Raw genomic sequence first — 16,394 nt, 5'->3', positions numbered from 1 at the left:
ATCCAGCGGCCCCTTGGTTACTACAACTTTCTAATAGGATCAGCGCTATTAATCATCTCCTGCCCCTCTCAAGAGATGAACGAAGAATTGAGCCATTGCCCCGAAGGAACCAAAACTAACCCAAACACACCAGAAAAACCTGCAAAAGATTAGGACCACATGTTCGGCCATCCTTTGTTTCTACAAATTCCGGTTGGAACTGCTAGAAGTATTATAAAAGCTGCATTGTCATGGAAACTGGGACTTGTCAGTCTTGGTATCCAATCGCTTTCCAAATGTTAGGAGTGGGGCAACATCCACAAGTTCTCAATGCGACTCTATAGAGTGACAAACTGAAAATGTACAGCTACACAGTGCAGCTAAAAGAAAGACCCCACATTGTACCGTTTGCCACACCATCTAGTAATCCTTTGTAGGAGAGAAGTCACATTGATGCCTGTAAAAACGTCATAGTACAGTTTTACTCAAAAAAGACCCATGCGGATAAATGGCATGAGACTTTTCTCCCATCTCCATGGTTGTGAGCTGAAGCAGGTTATCGGGAGGTACTCACTGTAGGCCGCTGAAGCTCCAGTCAAATGACTACTTGGGGTCGCAAGCTCCAGCAGAGGAACCCCGACTGTCTAAAGTGTCCACACGACACTGTGAGCACGTGCAGACACGTCGGCAGAATCAGGCCCCCAGAAATAGCCCTCATAAACCATGCTGATCATTTCATTTCCTGTAGAAGTGATATCCTTGCATAAATAGTCATCTATTAACAATATATATCGGCTAAAAATACCCCTCAAAGTGGAAAGAGGAGTATTTTTACTTTTGAAAAAAATTTAAACTTCATCTAGCAACCTTTAATATTAGTATGATCTGTTTTGATATATATTTGCTCCTTGTCTTCTTGTGATCTAACTAGTCTGCTAGAGCGCGCCAGGATCCTAAACAATTTTGCAGGGGGCAGACAGCTTAGCAGAAATTTTATTTCCCAGAATGCAAAGCACAAGTAGGTGGAACTTCAAGTCCTTCCTCATCGAGGACCGACATCGATTACCGTGTCTGGTACGTTCCAACATAGATTGGGGTGCTAGAGATTGTACGGAAACGCTGTAACCACTGTATCAAGTTACATTCTAGAACACACTCACTTTAACTAGTAGCAGGCACACTACATTCTTGGTTTTGGAAACATCCCTTTAATGAGAATCTATACGTGGAGTGAAATTAAGGAAAGGGAGTGTAATAAATCTGACGCCCTCCACCCAGACACTTCATCGAAAGCGTAACCTGCAGGGAATAGCCGCGCACAATAATGAAGCGTTGCCTGTGCGCTGCTCAGAGCCATTTCCCAATGACTGATGTCACATCGCCGGCCGTTCTGCTGACTCACATGTTTGTCCAGGATCCTGCACATCTGTATTTCACATCACACGCTCTTATTCCAAAACGTGACAAAGCCTCGTTCTGCAGAATGGCTCGCTAGCATTCGCAACGCCTGCAGCTCACCTCGTACTGATTTATTACGCCCCGAAAGAGATTTCTCCGTTAACCCCTTCTTGACCACCCCTCTACATCCCTCTAATAGTGATTGTATCGGCCCTATATTGCATTATTTCTATAAATGATTTATATAATTTGTCGTTCTGTTGGTGCGATTTATATGCAATTTATACTAATGGATTTTTGAACCGAAAATTCTACCCAGTTTCAACAAGAATGTACTATATGCGAGGTGGCTAGACACACAGGCTGTATGTATCCACAGAGTATACTGGCACGTGAGGGTAATCCTTTTTGCCTCTATCTGCAGTATACATCACATTGAGCAGAAAACTAGGACTTTCGATCCTGCTCCCTACTGCTGAGCAATGTACATTCTAGGTGGAGGTCATTGGAGGCTAAGGGGGACGGATGCAACTGTACTGCATCCATCCCTAGCCTCCGCTAAGGGTATGCTCTGGGAGGTCCCCAATCACTGGCTCCTTCTCTCACTTTCAGAGGTCAGGGGGAGGAACAGGACTAAGTTTCTCACTGTACGAGCACACAGCGGGGTACGTCCTAGCCCTACCTTGAAAGGATACATCTGGAGTCCAGCCAACGTATGCTTACAACTAAGGTCTAAAGCATACGCATAACATAGCATAAGTAGGTGTTCTTTTCATTCCTCATCTCTACTCCATACTCATGCAAAACCCCTTTAATGCAGCAATAATAAAGAGATATCACCACAGACACGGCACATAAAGATAGTTTGCGGCTTGGTCTTGAGAAAATTAGAAATGCAGTTACATAATTACAGCGGCACTTACATCCCTAATATAAATGAAAAGTGTATGTGAAATCTATTACCTCTTTTGGCCCTCTGTGTAGGAGGGTCTCACATGTAGTGGATTCATTACTCTAACAAACGTTATAGACATTCCTGTATTCACCTCCACCGTATGCAGTGGGGTCACATTTAATATCACACTGGGGGTCATTGCTGCACTTCCTGACAAGCCAAGAATGTTTCATCCTTTTCCCCGCAGCCTATTTGTACATATTCGTGTCCCTTCTACTAAGCGGTTAAAACAAAAGATTACATCTATGCCAAGACTTTTTCCTTTCTCTTTTTTTTCTTATTTTGATGAGCTGGCGGCTGCCAACAAGAAATGCAGGAAGCCACCGCGGGGGGAGCTGCATCCTGCTCCAAGACACAGGGGTCCTCAGTGATAGGGAACAAAATAAACAAGCCCGAGGAATTACAAAATGCGAGCCAGATGTCAGATCCCGAGCAATGCCGCCCAGTTACATCCTTCTAAGTCTTAATGAGGGAGAGCACAAAGTGGAGATGTTCTGAAGAGGGCAACTAAAGTGCACGTCCGGTCATCCGTGTCAGTATCCTTTACAGATGCGGCTTTGATACGATCCTCATCATAATCAAATCATAGGGTTTAAGGAAAAATTCAGTAGAATCATGTATTATACTAAATAAAATAGCACCTCTGTGTTTGGGAGTCCAGCGGGTGGGCTTATTCAGTGTCGGGAAATCTCTGCTATTGATTAATAGCCCTAATGAGCCTCTACATCTGCATCACTGATATTTTCTATGGGGAGGGGGGGGGGGGACACTGCCGTTTTAATCAGGGAATAGTACCGCCCATTGGACTCCTAAGCATAAGAAAACAGATGACAAATCAAAGTGGCGAATAGATGCCCGAATACAGAGCTCCATTAGTCTCACAGAAGTAGAAAGAGTGCAGGTGGTGCATTTACTTACAAGTGGAGAAAGATTCACATGTCGGCTTGGGGGAAGGGGAAGTGTTTGGACCCCAGAATTCAAAGTATTTTTTTATTGTAGTAATTTCAAACTATTATTTGTACTTATTTCCTTTAGCTTGGCTTAAAAAATTGTCTTAAAAGTAGCAGTCAGTTGATAATTCAGTAATTTACTTCCCTCTGTGTATACAAGGAGACCTTCTCCTCTGGTGCAGATTTACACCTTGGTGCAATTTGGAAAACCAATAGCATTAATCACACAGGACTGTCAGTAAGGCCTCATACACAGGCAACCCCCAGGTTACATACAAGAAACATTCTATAGGTTTGTTCTTAAGTTAAATTTGTATGCAAGTAGGAACGGGTACAGTCAGTGCAACTGTGGTCCCTGTGACAATTTGATTTAGAAAATTTTGGGTTGATAAATGAACAAGGATTAACAATAAAGCTTCATTTCAGACACTTTACAGTATATCACTGCACCCTGGGGTTAAAGTTTAGTAAATTACTGGCATCCAGAGAGGTCACAGTGGTTCGTTTGTAACTAGGGGTCATCTCTAAGTTGGGGGTTTTTAAGTCGGGGACCGGCTGTACATGGTTTTCACGGCCTTATGTATGAGCTGCCCTGAGGTCTGATGACACACAGGCCTCAAAAAATGGGCCGCAGGCCTCCATGTTTGTGGTCCAATACTGAACTTTATCCAGAGTGGTTTCTGGCAGGGAAACAGAAGAGAACAGAACCTCCCGGGCCGCACTATTCTTATTCCAGATCACTGCTGCTGATAACGGGAACAATATCAGGGAACTGCTGCATTTATTTAAAATGACGCCACCTCTTGGCCGGTATAAAGCGAAAAGGACAAAGAACTTCCACATCACAGGTTGTTGGGTTACCTTACACATAGCACACCAGCCACATCATAATGCACTGTACAATAGGCACCACGGCCTTATTCTACAGCCCTATATTAGGTGTCTCGGCAATGTAGACCTCGTCTCATCACAGATTATCCACTACACTAACAACTGTGATCAAGGATAAAATCAAGAATTTGGAATCCCCTGTGCGGTCACCCCTTAGGGGCTTCAGGGCCCTAGGGCTGTCCATACACCCTCCCTGACACACTTAGGGATAGGCTATATCAAAATCCAATATGTCTGACCTTTCTCTACCTCCTACAGCGGCCAGAGCTCGCACAGCGTCAGACATATTAGATGGTGAGGAATGTCCCTTGAGAACCAGTGTCATTTATCTTATGCGTATGGACAGCTTTAGAGCTGCCAATACGACAATGACGCAAGACGCAATGTAATAGCGTGCGGTGGTACATATTGCGCATTGATGCACCAACTAGCCACACAAAAATAGCTTACAAAATATACAATTTCTGACGCATAAAGGAAGGCCCAGAACAGTCACATCTATGAAAAATAAAAAGTCATTGCTGCGGAAACAAAGGGAAAAAAAACTAAAACTTGATGTGTATAAATCCAAGCATGAATATGAACAAAGCGAGAGTCTCTTTACAGCTCGGCAATGATGTGAATTTATGGCCATACGGGGACTACTGACTACACATTGTGTGCGCCACTACAGGTCATGCATCACATAACACAAGCGAGATACAAGCAACCTGGCAAAATAAATAGCTGCCCTTGATGCAATCACCCTAGACAAGTGTGAGTGTTTCCTCATCCCTAGAGGTAATCCGGTCTACCATGAAAGCAGGGAAGTGCAGCCCTGACAGCCGCCCGCACGCATCCCCCATCCCCATAATGCTCTCTGCAGCTGCATCTGTCAGTGACAACCTCTCCCGGGAGGAAAGGCACAAGGAACAGGAGCCGGGAAGACCTGCAATGGCTCCATTGTGCACAATGAAAAGGCTCAAACTTATGCAAAATTACCAAGTATAAGGAGAAAGCACAGAAGCCTCGCTGTTCATCATATCAGGGCAAAGAGTCCATTGCTTCATCCATATCCCTTGTCCTAGTATATGCACACCTTTCCTAACACACCGAAGGTAAATAAGACCCCAGACACTATTATTGCAGATTGTGCATTTGGACTAAAAGTGAACGGGTCCACTAAATCACCTGAACACTTGGGCCAATTCATGCCACAGAGAAAAATCAGCCACGTTTCAGCATCTTTAGCCTACAATACTACAGTATGGACTTGCCATAGTGCATAATTATTGGATTCACCGCTTCTACAGCGAGTCGGACAATGAACCAGAACATTTTACACTGAAAACAATGCCACCTCTGCTCCGTCACAATACAATAGGCACGCAACCGCAGCACCGAGTTACCTTCATATTGCAGCTAATTCGCTGTCTGAGCACGTAAGTCTAAGGCGTAAGGGCCAAAACTACAGCCGCTACCATCGCCATGGCAACTGCCAATGTCGGATCTTCGAGAAGGCTGCCACGTTCAAAGCCACAAATTATTTTAATGTACAATTATGAGTCGCTGCGATTAAAAATGTGCTTTGTGTATGCGGATGACGCAGGTGGGTTACCAACACTCCTGCACCAGATATATCCCACTTTACAAACTCATTGCTGCTTTACTAGTGTATTATAATGCATTCGGATTAGGAATTTTTGCAATATGATAATAATTGCAAGTCAATGACAGAGGATTGTAAGGAGGACGCAGCGAGGATCAAAATAACATATGAAACCGGCCAAGGAATGAAGCAAAAATCCCTCAATTAGTTTTCCCCGGAACGAATCAGGGCTGTTTATGGAGGCACAAAGACAGGAGAGGTCATCCAGTAATTTACTACTACACACAATCTCAAGTTGAGACATTAAATTTGGCAATAGCCCGGAGCTCAGAGGAGAATGGGTGCGCGCAGCTAAGAGATGCCAGCTGTACAGAATTTCCTTCCAGCTGTTTGGCCTCTCTCCATACCAAGACGGAGAGAGAGCTGCTGGCAGAGGCTGAATGACGACAGAGAATATACAGAACAGCTTCAGAGACAACAAAAGCCTAGCAGACCCCTGCACCTAAACCGTCATCATAATCCCATCTTACATCCAGTATAATAAGGAAGAATCAATGTACGTTTCATTTAAAGGGCACTTCCACACTATATATCCAGTAGCTAGGTATATATTAGACAACATACAGTGTGTTTACCCAGATATTGCAGGGGTCCAGGAGCAGTAAAAGATGGATAAACAGGTTATTGTGTGTGATATGTAGTCAAGCCCCAATACACATCGACAAGCATGGCCCTGGGTCTGGAAGAGAAAGGTCGTGCAACCCCCTACATGCGCAGGAATGTTGCTTACCGTAATTAATAATAATAATTCCTTTTATTTATATAGCGCAGACAGATTACACCGCGCAGCAAATCAGTCCCTGCCCCCAATGGGGCTCACAATCTAATCAACCTACCAGTATGTTTTGGAGTGTGGGAGGAAAGAGGAGGACCTGGAGGAAGCCCATGCAAACACATACAAACTCTTTGCAGATGTTGACCCTGGGAGTTTTACCCAATTCCTCAGCGCTGCATGTCCATTTCCTTTAGCTGATGGCTATGGGAAAGTGAAAAATACGGACGCCACATGCGTTTCATCCGAGTCGTTAAGGAAAAAAATCATGTGACCCATTAAAGGGTTGGGACAAGCTATGGACATAATTTGCAGCTGTGATGGATGACATACAGCCCGTTAACAGATGACAAACTGGCTAAACGTGGACCACAAAAACATACCAGGGATCCGCAGCCTGTGGCCACGTTCATGAGCCTTATTACGTGGTATATGTTAGTATGCAACAATGTATCCCGCTGAATAGGTAGAATTCACTTTAAAAGAAGATTAAGTAATCGAAAAAGAAAACTTTGTAAACAACGATCCTATAGCACAAACTAGAGTATACAAACAAAGTAACCTAAAACAAAAAAAAACAAACACACACATAAGGAGTCCCCATCAGTAACAAAGACAGAAGATTGATCTATGCATACAATAGGCGTAAATGAAGGCACTTCCTAACCATGACGGTAACATAGTCTTACCACAGCTCCTAACTTCTTACACTAACTTTATTCACTTCATTTAAAGGGGGCAAAAAAAAAACATATCACAGCTTTCCTTCACAGACAGTGCCACTCTTACCTGTGGCCTTGACTGGTATCGCAGTTCACTAAGGAGATGTAATAGCAGGCGTAGACCACATTTGCAAGAAATCTGTCACGTTTTTCTTGTCTTAAACGTTCCCCTTGATATGTGATGCAGAAGAACATTCCAGCACGAAAAGAGTTAAACCCATCATCCCCCCCCCCCCACCCCCCCACCTTCCATATAGCTAGGGATTCCTGGTAAAGCTCTGTATCCCAGAGAGCACAGTGCTACATGTGAAGGAAGTCTGCTGACCTCAATGAACCTGAGCGAGTGCTGGGGGATGGGAGAGATGTCTTGGGTGCATACTGTAGCCTATACTACAAGTGAAAGGGGGCCATCTGCCATATACACGGAGCTGTAGTGGTCCCCCCCACTCTCCGTCGGCCGCTGCACATTCCTACACCCCTTATAATAACATCCCAAGCAGCCCCAGCTCCAGGGGAACATACACGGCCGCTGTCTGCAGCTTTTTCCATTCTCTCCCCTTCCAGTGCTGTAAGACCCCCCTAGAGAGATGGAGATGTAAAGCAATGGACAAGCAGAAACTACAGTAAATCACATGGAAATGGATGGGGGGAGGGAGGGCAGCACATCTGTAGCTATGCATGGCACTCCTCAGATTGTTTCTATTAGGCTGGAGGGGGTGGGGGTAATATATCACAACTGGGGCTACTTCTGGGGCCTTCTGGAATTGAAAAGGAGGCCGTTTTATGATCAAACATGCTGACATTTAACCCCATCCCTTCTCTCTCTATCCCAGAAGCCGATGCAATGCAGGAAATTTCCTATACTGTTACACAAAAGGAAAGCGGAGGGGGGGGGGGGGGGCGGGCAGGGCGACAGGAAACGAAAATCTCTGTTGTGTCTAGTACACAACAAACATGGATTTGGAAAATGATCTGATCCATCACTTTATTCTATTAAGTATCTGCTTTTAGGGAAAAGACAACCCCCAAAGTGAACCCCAACTAAGTGTTTAGGTGCATTAGATGTGAACCAAAATTGCACTGACTGACCCCAAAGTAAGAGCTTAGATCTTGTGCACTTTAACAACACCCCAAATACAGAGCCTCATGCAAACATTATCCAGGACCCCCAAATCAGATGGTACATGGATCCAGTTTCTAATCTCCTCTCCTCGCACTCCATGGCGCTTCCCTCAGAGGATGAGCAGTTCGGACACAGAGCCGGGGACACGCGCTTTTACTAGACGAGGAGGAAAAACTGGATTCAGGACGTAAACAAAACTTGGTGACTGCAATGTAAGGAATCGCCAGGCGTAGAGTGAATCTCCAAAATGTAATCCGAGAATATGAGGGATAAACAAGACCCTTGAGAAGCGAGACAACAGCAGGGGAACCTTACAGATGGATCCCTCCACAACAGAGGGACCCCAAAAGTCATCAACTGGGGAATCGTAAAGGAACACACAGCAGGAGTAATAATAATAGTAATCAGTGCACAGAGGGGGCAACACTGGCATCAGAGCTGGTGCTGGAGCTCAGTTCTCATATGTAGGATCATCTATAGGGTCGATTCCCCCCCCCCCCATCACCTACATACCCCATCAATGTATTAAAGGTACAGTACCGGGCAGTGCTCCATTCAGCTGTACAAGCGCGATGCCAGAAATGTGCCATGTGCCATGTGACCTAGTAAGCGGCCAACGGTGGTGCCCCCCCACACAGTAATAAGTAGGCATGGTGCCCCCCCACACAGTAATAAGTAGGCATGGTGCCCCCCCACACAGTAATAAGTAGGCATGGTGCCCCCCCACACAGTAATAAGTAGGCATGGTGCCCCCCCACACAGTAATAAGTAGGCATGGTGCCCCCCCACACAGTAATAAGTAGGCATGGTGCCCCCCCACACAGTAATAAGTAGGCATGGTGCCCCCCCACACAGTAATAAGTAGGCATGGTGCCCCCCCACACAGTAATAAGTAGGCATGGTGCCCCCCCACACAGTAATAAGTAGGCATGGTGCCCCCCCACACAGTAATAAGTAGGCATGGTGCCCCCCCACACAGTAATAAGTAGGCATGGTGCCCCCCCACACAGTAATAAGTAGGCATGGTGCCCCCCCACACAGTAATAAGTAGGCATGGTGCCCCCCCACACAGTAATAAGTAGGCATGGTGCCCCCCCACACAGTAATAAGTAGGCATGGTGCCCCCCCACACAGTAATAAGTAGGCATGGTGCCCCCCCACACAGTAATAAGTAGGCATGGTGCCCCCCCACACAGTAATAAGTAGGCATGGTGCCCCCCCACACAGTAATAAGTAGGCATGGTGCCCCCCCACACAGTAATAAGTAGGCATGGTGCCCCCCCACACAGTAATAAGTAGGCATGGTGCCCCCCCACACAGTAATAAGTAGGCATGGTGCCCCCCCACACAGTAATAAGTAGGCATGGTGCCCCCCCACACAGTAATAAGTAGGCATGGTGCCCCCCCACACAGTAATAAGTAGGCATGGTGCCCCCCCACACAGTAATAAGTAGGCATGGTGCCCCCCCACACAGTAATAAGTAGGCATGGTGCCCCCCCACACAGTAATAAGTAGGCATGGTGCCCCCCCACACAGTAATAAGTAGGCATGGTGCCCCCCCACACAGTAATAAGTAGGCATGGTGCCCCCCCACACAGTAATAAGTAGGCATGGTGCCCCCCCACACAGTAATAAGTAGGCATGGTGCCCCCCCACACAGTAATAAGTAGGCATGGTGCCCCCCCACACAGTAATAAGTAGGCATGGTGCCCCCCCACACAGTAATAAGTAGGCATGGTGCCCCCCCACACAGTAATAAGTAGGCATGGTGCCCCCCCACACAGTAATAAGTAGGCATGGTGCCCCCCCACACAGTAATAAGTAGGCATGGTGCCCCCCCACACAGTAATAAGTAGGCATGGTGCCCCCCCACACAGTAATAAGTAGGCATGGTGCCCCCCCACACAGTAATAAGTAGGCATGGTGCCCCCCCACACAGTAATAAGTAGGCATGGTGCCCCCCCCACACAGTAATAAGTAGGCATGGTGCCCCCCCACACAGTAATAAGTAGGCAGGGTGCCCCCCCACACAGTAATAAGTAGGCAGGGTGCCCCCCACAGTAAGTAGGCAGGGTGCCCCCCACAGTAAGTAGGCAGGGTGCCCCCCACAGTAAGTAGGCAGGGTGCCCCCCACAGTAAGTAGGCAGGGTGCCCCCCACAGTAAGTAGGCAGGGTGCCCCCCACAGTAAGTAGGCAGGGTGCCCCCCACAGTAAGTAGGCAGGGTGCCCCCCACAGTAAGTAGGCAGGGTGCCCCCCACAGTAAGTAGGCAGGGTGCCCCCCACAGTAAGTAGGCAGGGTGCCCCCCACAGTAAGTAGGCAGGGTGCCCCCCACAGTAAGTAGGCAGGGTGCCCCCCACAGTAAGTAGGCAGGGTGCCCCCCACAGTAAGTAGGCAGGGTGCCCCCCACAGTAAGTAGGCAGGGTGCCCCCCACAGTAAGTAGGCAGGGTGCCCCCCACAGTAAGTAGGCATGGTGCCCCCCATAGTAAGTAGGCAGGGTGCCCCCCACAGTAAGTAGGCATGGTGCCCCCCACAGTAAGTAGGCAGGGTGCCCCCCACAGTAAGTAGGCAGGGTGCCCCCCACACAGTAATAAGTAGGCAGGGTGCCCCCCACAGTAAGTAGGCATGGTGCCCCCCATAGTAAGTAGGCATGGTGCCCCCTATAGTAAGTAGGCATGGTGCCCCCACAAAGTAATAAGTAGGCATGGTGCCCCCCATAGTAAGTAGGCATGGTGCCCCCCATAGTAAGTAGGCATGGTGCCCCCCATAGTAAGTAGGCATGGTGCCCCCCATAGTAAGTAGGCATGGTGCCCCCCATAGTAAGTAGGCATGGTGCCCCCCATAGTAAGTAGGCATGGTGCCCCCCACAGTAAGTAGGCATGGTGCCCCCCACAGTAAGTAGGCATGGTGCCCCCCACAGTAAGTAGGCATGGTGCCCCCCACAGTAAGTAGGCAGGGTGCCCCCCACAGTAAGTAGGCAGGGTGCCCCCCCACAGTAAGTAGGCAGGGTGCCCCCCACAGTAAGTAGGCAGGGTGCCCCCTATAGTAAGTAGGCAGGGTGCCCCCCACAGTAAGTAGGCAGGGTGCCCCCTATAGTAAGTAGGCATGGTGCCCCCCACACAGTAATAAGTAGGCATGGTGCCCCCCATAGTAAGTAGGCATGGTGCCCCCCACAGTAAGTAGGCATGGTGCCCCCCACAGTAAGTAGGCATGGTGCCCCCCACACAGTAATAAGTAGGCATGGTGCCCCCCACACAGTAATAAGTAGGCATGGTGCCCCCCACACAGTAATAAGTAGGCATGGTGAACCCATAGTAAGTAGGCATGGTGCCCCCCATAGTAAGTAGGCATGGTGCCCCCCATAGTAAGTAGGCATGGTGCCCCCACACAGTAATAAGTAGGCATGGTGCCCCCCATAGTAAGTAGGCATGGTGCCCCCCATAGTAAGTAGGCATGGTGCCCCCACACAGTAATAAGTAGGCATGGTGCCCCCCATAGTAAGTAGGCATGGTGCCCCCACACAGTAATAAGTAGGCATGGTGCCCCCCATAGTAAGTAGGCATGGTGCCCCCCATAGTAAGTAGGCATGGTGCCCCCCATAGTAAGTAGGCATGGTGCCCCCCATAGTAAGTAGGCATGGTGCCCCCACACAGTAATAAGTAGGCATGGTGCCCCCCATAGTAAGTAGGCATGGTGCCCCCACACAGTAATAAGTAGGCATGGTGCCCCCCATAGTAAGTAGGCATGGTGCCCCCCATAGTAAGTAGGCATGGTGCCCCCACACAGTAATAAGTAGGCATGGTGCCCCCCATAGTAAGTAGGCATGGTGCCCCCACACAGTAATAAGTAGGCATGGTGCCCCCCATAGTAAGTAGGCATGGTGCCCCCCATAGTAAGTAGGCATGGTGCCCCCCATAGTAAGTAGGCATGGTGCCCCCCATAGTAAGTAGGCATGGTGCCCCCCATAGTAAGTAGGCATGGTGCCCCCCATAGTAAGTAGGCATGGTGCCCCCCATAGTAAGTAGGCATGGTGCCCCAGTGGTGCCCTCACTCTGCTCCTCTTACCGCTAGTTCTGGGTTGTTGTTGTCCCGGTGAGACACGGCTCGTATGACCCCGGCTCTCCAACCCCATCGGCCGATCAGCCCAATCTCCCCGAGCTCCGGCGGTTCCTCTCCTCCTGCTCGGACCACACACACGAATCGCTTCCCAACCAGCTCCGGCCGCGCTCCCAGCGCCATGGCCTCCAGTCCCGGGATCCAGTGACAGCTCTATCCTATAAGCAGCGGTGGCGGCGCATAGTGACCCCGCGCCCCGGCTCTCCGGAGACAGGAGCGGAGCTGCTCAAGTGAACTCTGTGCCGGCTCCAGCCGCCGCCGCGTCCCCCTCACAGCCCGAGGCAGCCTGACACTGAGCGCCGGCTGCTCCACACACACACGCGTACCGCTCCGCCCGTGTCAGATGCTACGAGACTCACGGCGCAGACTGTGTCCTTCCGCCAGACTCCACTATGGCTTTCAAAAGAGTACCCCGAAATTCTCCCCGGTCACCTGACAGAGAAGCCCCGCACTACCGCGTCTGTGTCACGTCAGCCCCTACCCAATCATCAGCTGTATTACCACAGCGGCCAATGGCGGGAGAGCGGTGTGGGAAATATTCATTACTTTCCCTTGAAAGACCTCAGTTACCCCGAGTGAGGTGAAGGCAGCTCCAGTCTGTGGCTGCTGCGGGCGATCAGATTGTCACTACATCGGAGATAACATCACATCGGGCAGATTTGTGACAGAAAAACAACATCTAATACAATGAGCAGATATTTGCTCATTTCTGCCATAAAATCGCCAGTGTATGGACAGAAACACGGGAATGCAATTATATTTATGGGGAATTATTGCTTTTTTTTCCATTTTCTCCACGAATTTAGTATCAAAAGTGCCAAATTTAAGCAATTCACATTAACAGAGTGATTATTTGAGTTTATTGACACCCAGGGGTGAACCTAAACTCTCTGCAATCTCTGCATTATTTTTAAGTGCTTTGTAGCAGGTGGTGCTGCCTGAGGCAAGCGGCTCAACTCACCTCCTGGCTGGCGCACCCCTCCTGAGACCCCCACATATGTGGATATGTTCGGACATGCACCCATTGTAATGCAGCAGTCACGTCATACAGGTGCTTCGTGCCCCTATGTACCCCACTATCTCCAGCAGTCCCAGTATATAGGAGGGGGCTTTCATAGACGAGACCCCCTTCCATTGGGACCCATTATATTCTGGATAGGGGATAAGGTGTCACATTGGTACAATCTAAGGACAAAGCTTGACCATTTCTAACTTTTACTCATTCTCTGTTTAGGAGTCCAGAGGGCGGATCTACTCAAGATGACATATTACATGATGAAAAGTTACCCGGATTGCTCATTAAGCTCACATTTTAGTTCCTAGTGACTTTCAAGCTCTCTGTTTGCTGCAGGTGTATAAACACATTTTTATTCTCATAAATTAGTATCATAGTATCATAGTTTACACAATTGAAAAAAGACACTTGTCCATCAAGTTCAACCAAGGAAGGGAAGGGATTGGATGAGGAAAGGATTTAGGGGAAAAAATTCTATATAACAGAACCATCAATGCTATTTAGGTGTAAAAAGGCATCTAGACCCTTCTTGAAGCTCTCTGCTGTCCCTGCTGTGACCAGCGCCTGAGCTCAGCTATTCCACAGATTGACAGTTCTCATAGTAAAAAAGCCCTGTCGCCTCCGGTGATTAAACCTTGTTTTCTCCAGACGGAGACAGTGCCCCCTCGTCTTTTGATATGATTTAATCTGAAACAAGTTACCACCATATTTTTTGTATGGACCATTCATATACAGGCAGTCCCCGGGTTACGTACAAGATAGGGTCCGGAGGTTTGTTCTTAAGTTGAATTTGTATGTAAGCCGAAACTGTATATTTTATAATTGTAGATCCAGACAAGAAAAAAATTTGGCCCCAGTGACAATTGGAGTTTAAACATATTTTGCTGTAATGGGACCAAGGATTATCAATAAAGCTTCATTACAAACACTTTACAGCTGATCAGTGCAGCCTGGGACTATAGTAACATCCAGAGAGGTCACCAGAGGTCAGAGGGGTCTGTCTGTAACTATGGGTTGTCTGTAAGTCGGGTGTCCTTAAGTAGGGGACCGCCTGTATTTACATAAATTAATCATGTCCCCTCGTAGTCGTCTCTTTTCCAGCATTGTAAGTAGATATGAACAGACCTGAACTTCCCATTTGGGTTCAGGGTTCTGGTGCCCCTCGCACAACCTCGACATATTGCCAGATGAAAACCCCTAGCTACAAGCCATGGCTTTGATTGGCCAAGGGGACACCGCTGGCCAATCAAAGCCATGGCTAGGGGCGTTAATATGCCGTTTTGGCTGTGTGCACCGGGTCAGCTCATCTCTACTTGTACATTCTTCTAGAGAACATCTGAACATGTTATTGCCTTATTTTATTTGTATATGTACCCCATGACATGTACCTTATGTGTAAAGCGCTGCAGAAATAAAGATGTATTATTATTATTCACATTTAATTCACTAATACTAATACACTCTTATAGGTGTTTACACCTTATTGATGACTTATCCATAGTTCAGAACCAGTGGTGTAACTAGAAGCTGATGGGCCCCAGTGCAAAGTCTGTGCCAGGCCTGGACTATAATGTATGGTGTATAGTACTAGTCTTCTCATATGGGAAAGTGACACCATAAGGGCCCCCTAAACCACTTGGGCCCTGGTGCGACCTCAACCTCTGCACCCCCTCAAGTTATACCCCTGTTCAGGACATTAATATTAAAGCAGTGGGTATTCGACCCATCATCTATCAGCTGGTTTCGAATACCCACTGGAGTCAGAAAACAGCTCCACTCTCTGTTTACAGGCCAAGTCGATGAAGATCAGTCACCATACAGGTGAATGGGTAGCTGTTGTGACAGCTACATTAGTATATGGAGCTCTGAACTCCTGGTTAGCCCAGCAACTACAGAGCTTATCATGGCGTGCCTGATTCCAATTAATTGGATAATGATGAGCAATTCTAAGCATAGATTATTAATATTAAAATTTAGAAACCTTCCCCCTCCTTATTAAAAATTAAATGGGTCTTCATTGAAAAAATAGCTCCTCAACATAAGACAGGTAGGGGTAACATTTCCAGCACCCCCACAGATAAGCTGCTCAAGACAAAAAATAGAACAGGAAGAACTCAGCGCCGTACTCAATGTAGTGGCCAGAGCAGGGAATCAGCCCCCATTCATTTGAAAGTGTAATTAAACCTTTAAATCATTTTTTTTTGTTTTATTTAATTATTGAATTTGTTTGATTGAAATGAATAGAGCAAGTGATAATAATAAACTTTGTAATATACTTTATTAATGAAAACAACTTATCTGTTCCTTCTTTTTTCTCCTGTAGTGAGCAGTGTATCCAAAAGCCTTCTGAAATCATTACACAGATAGATAAAGAGATTAAGTTAATGATTAACTATATACATACCTAGAACATATTTTTCTTGTTTATTTCACTCTATAAGGAGATAGGCCATTAGACACTTTATCAGCTTCTCCTCATCTCTGAGCTGTCCATGAAGGACATGCTGAGGTTTGAACCCCCAGCAATCTGATATTGAGGACCTTTTATATGACTACTTTATCAATTTAGCATTAACATTAGCCTGGGTAATTCTATATATAGTTTACTGAACGTGCTGAATAATATTTAGAAATTCAAAGCAATTATCTTAATTAACTTCATATCCTGCCATTGGTGAGTCCTCAGATGACGCGTCTACATCATTCAGCAGCAACACAACACAGCTGCATCTTTGTAAAGAGGGCTCCAGCGGGGTACATCAGGTGCAGATAGCTTGAGAGATTTTGTGATTACAGAAGAACTTTTCTCATAAAATCTATGTCA

General features: G+C 47.2%; 1 protein-coding gene across 2 annotated transcripts in view; it reads right to left on the bottom strand.

Annotated features, from left to right (window-relative positions):
* Positions 1–12,977, bottom strand: part of JMJD1C (jumonji domain containing 1C) — a 198,287-nt gene extending 185,310 nt beyond the window's left edge. The window contains exon 1 of one of the 2 annotated variants that reach the window (XM_072129490.1): positions 12,505–12,977. In XM_072129490.1, the coding sequence (XP_071985591.1) occupies positions 12,505–12,678 (174 nt within the window). In that variant the 5' untranslated portion in view covers positions 12,679–12,977. The remainder of the gene's footprint in view (positions 1–12,504) is intronic. The other variant, XM_072129489.1, reaches the window with a different exon arrangement.
* Between the last annotated feature and the right edge of the window lie 3,417 nt (positions 12,978–16,394).

Source organism: Engystomops pustulosus, chromosome 11 (assembly GCF_040894005.1).
Source record: "Engystomops pustulosus chromosome 11, aEngPut4.maternal, whole genome shotgun sequence".
Classification (NCBI taxonomy): domain Eukaryota; kingdom Metazoa; phylum Chordata; class Amphibia; order Anura; family Leptodactylidae; genus Engystomops; species Engystomops pustulosus.
The sequence above is the reverse complement of the archived record's forward strand: the minus strand, read 5'-3'. Positions and strand labels throughout refer to the sequence as shown.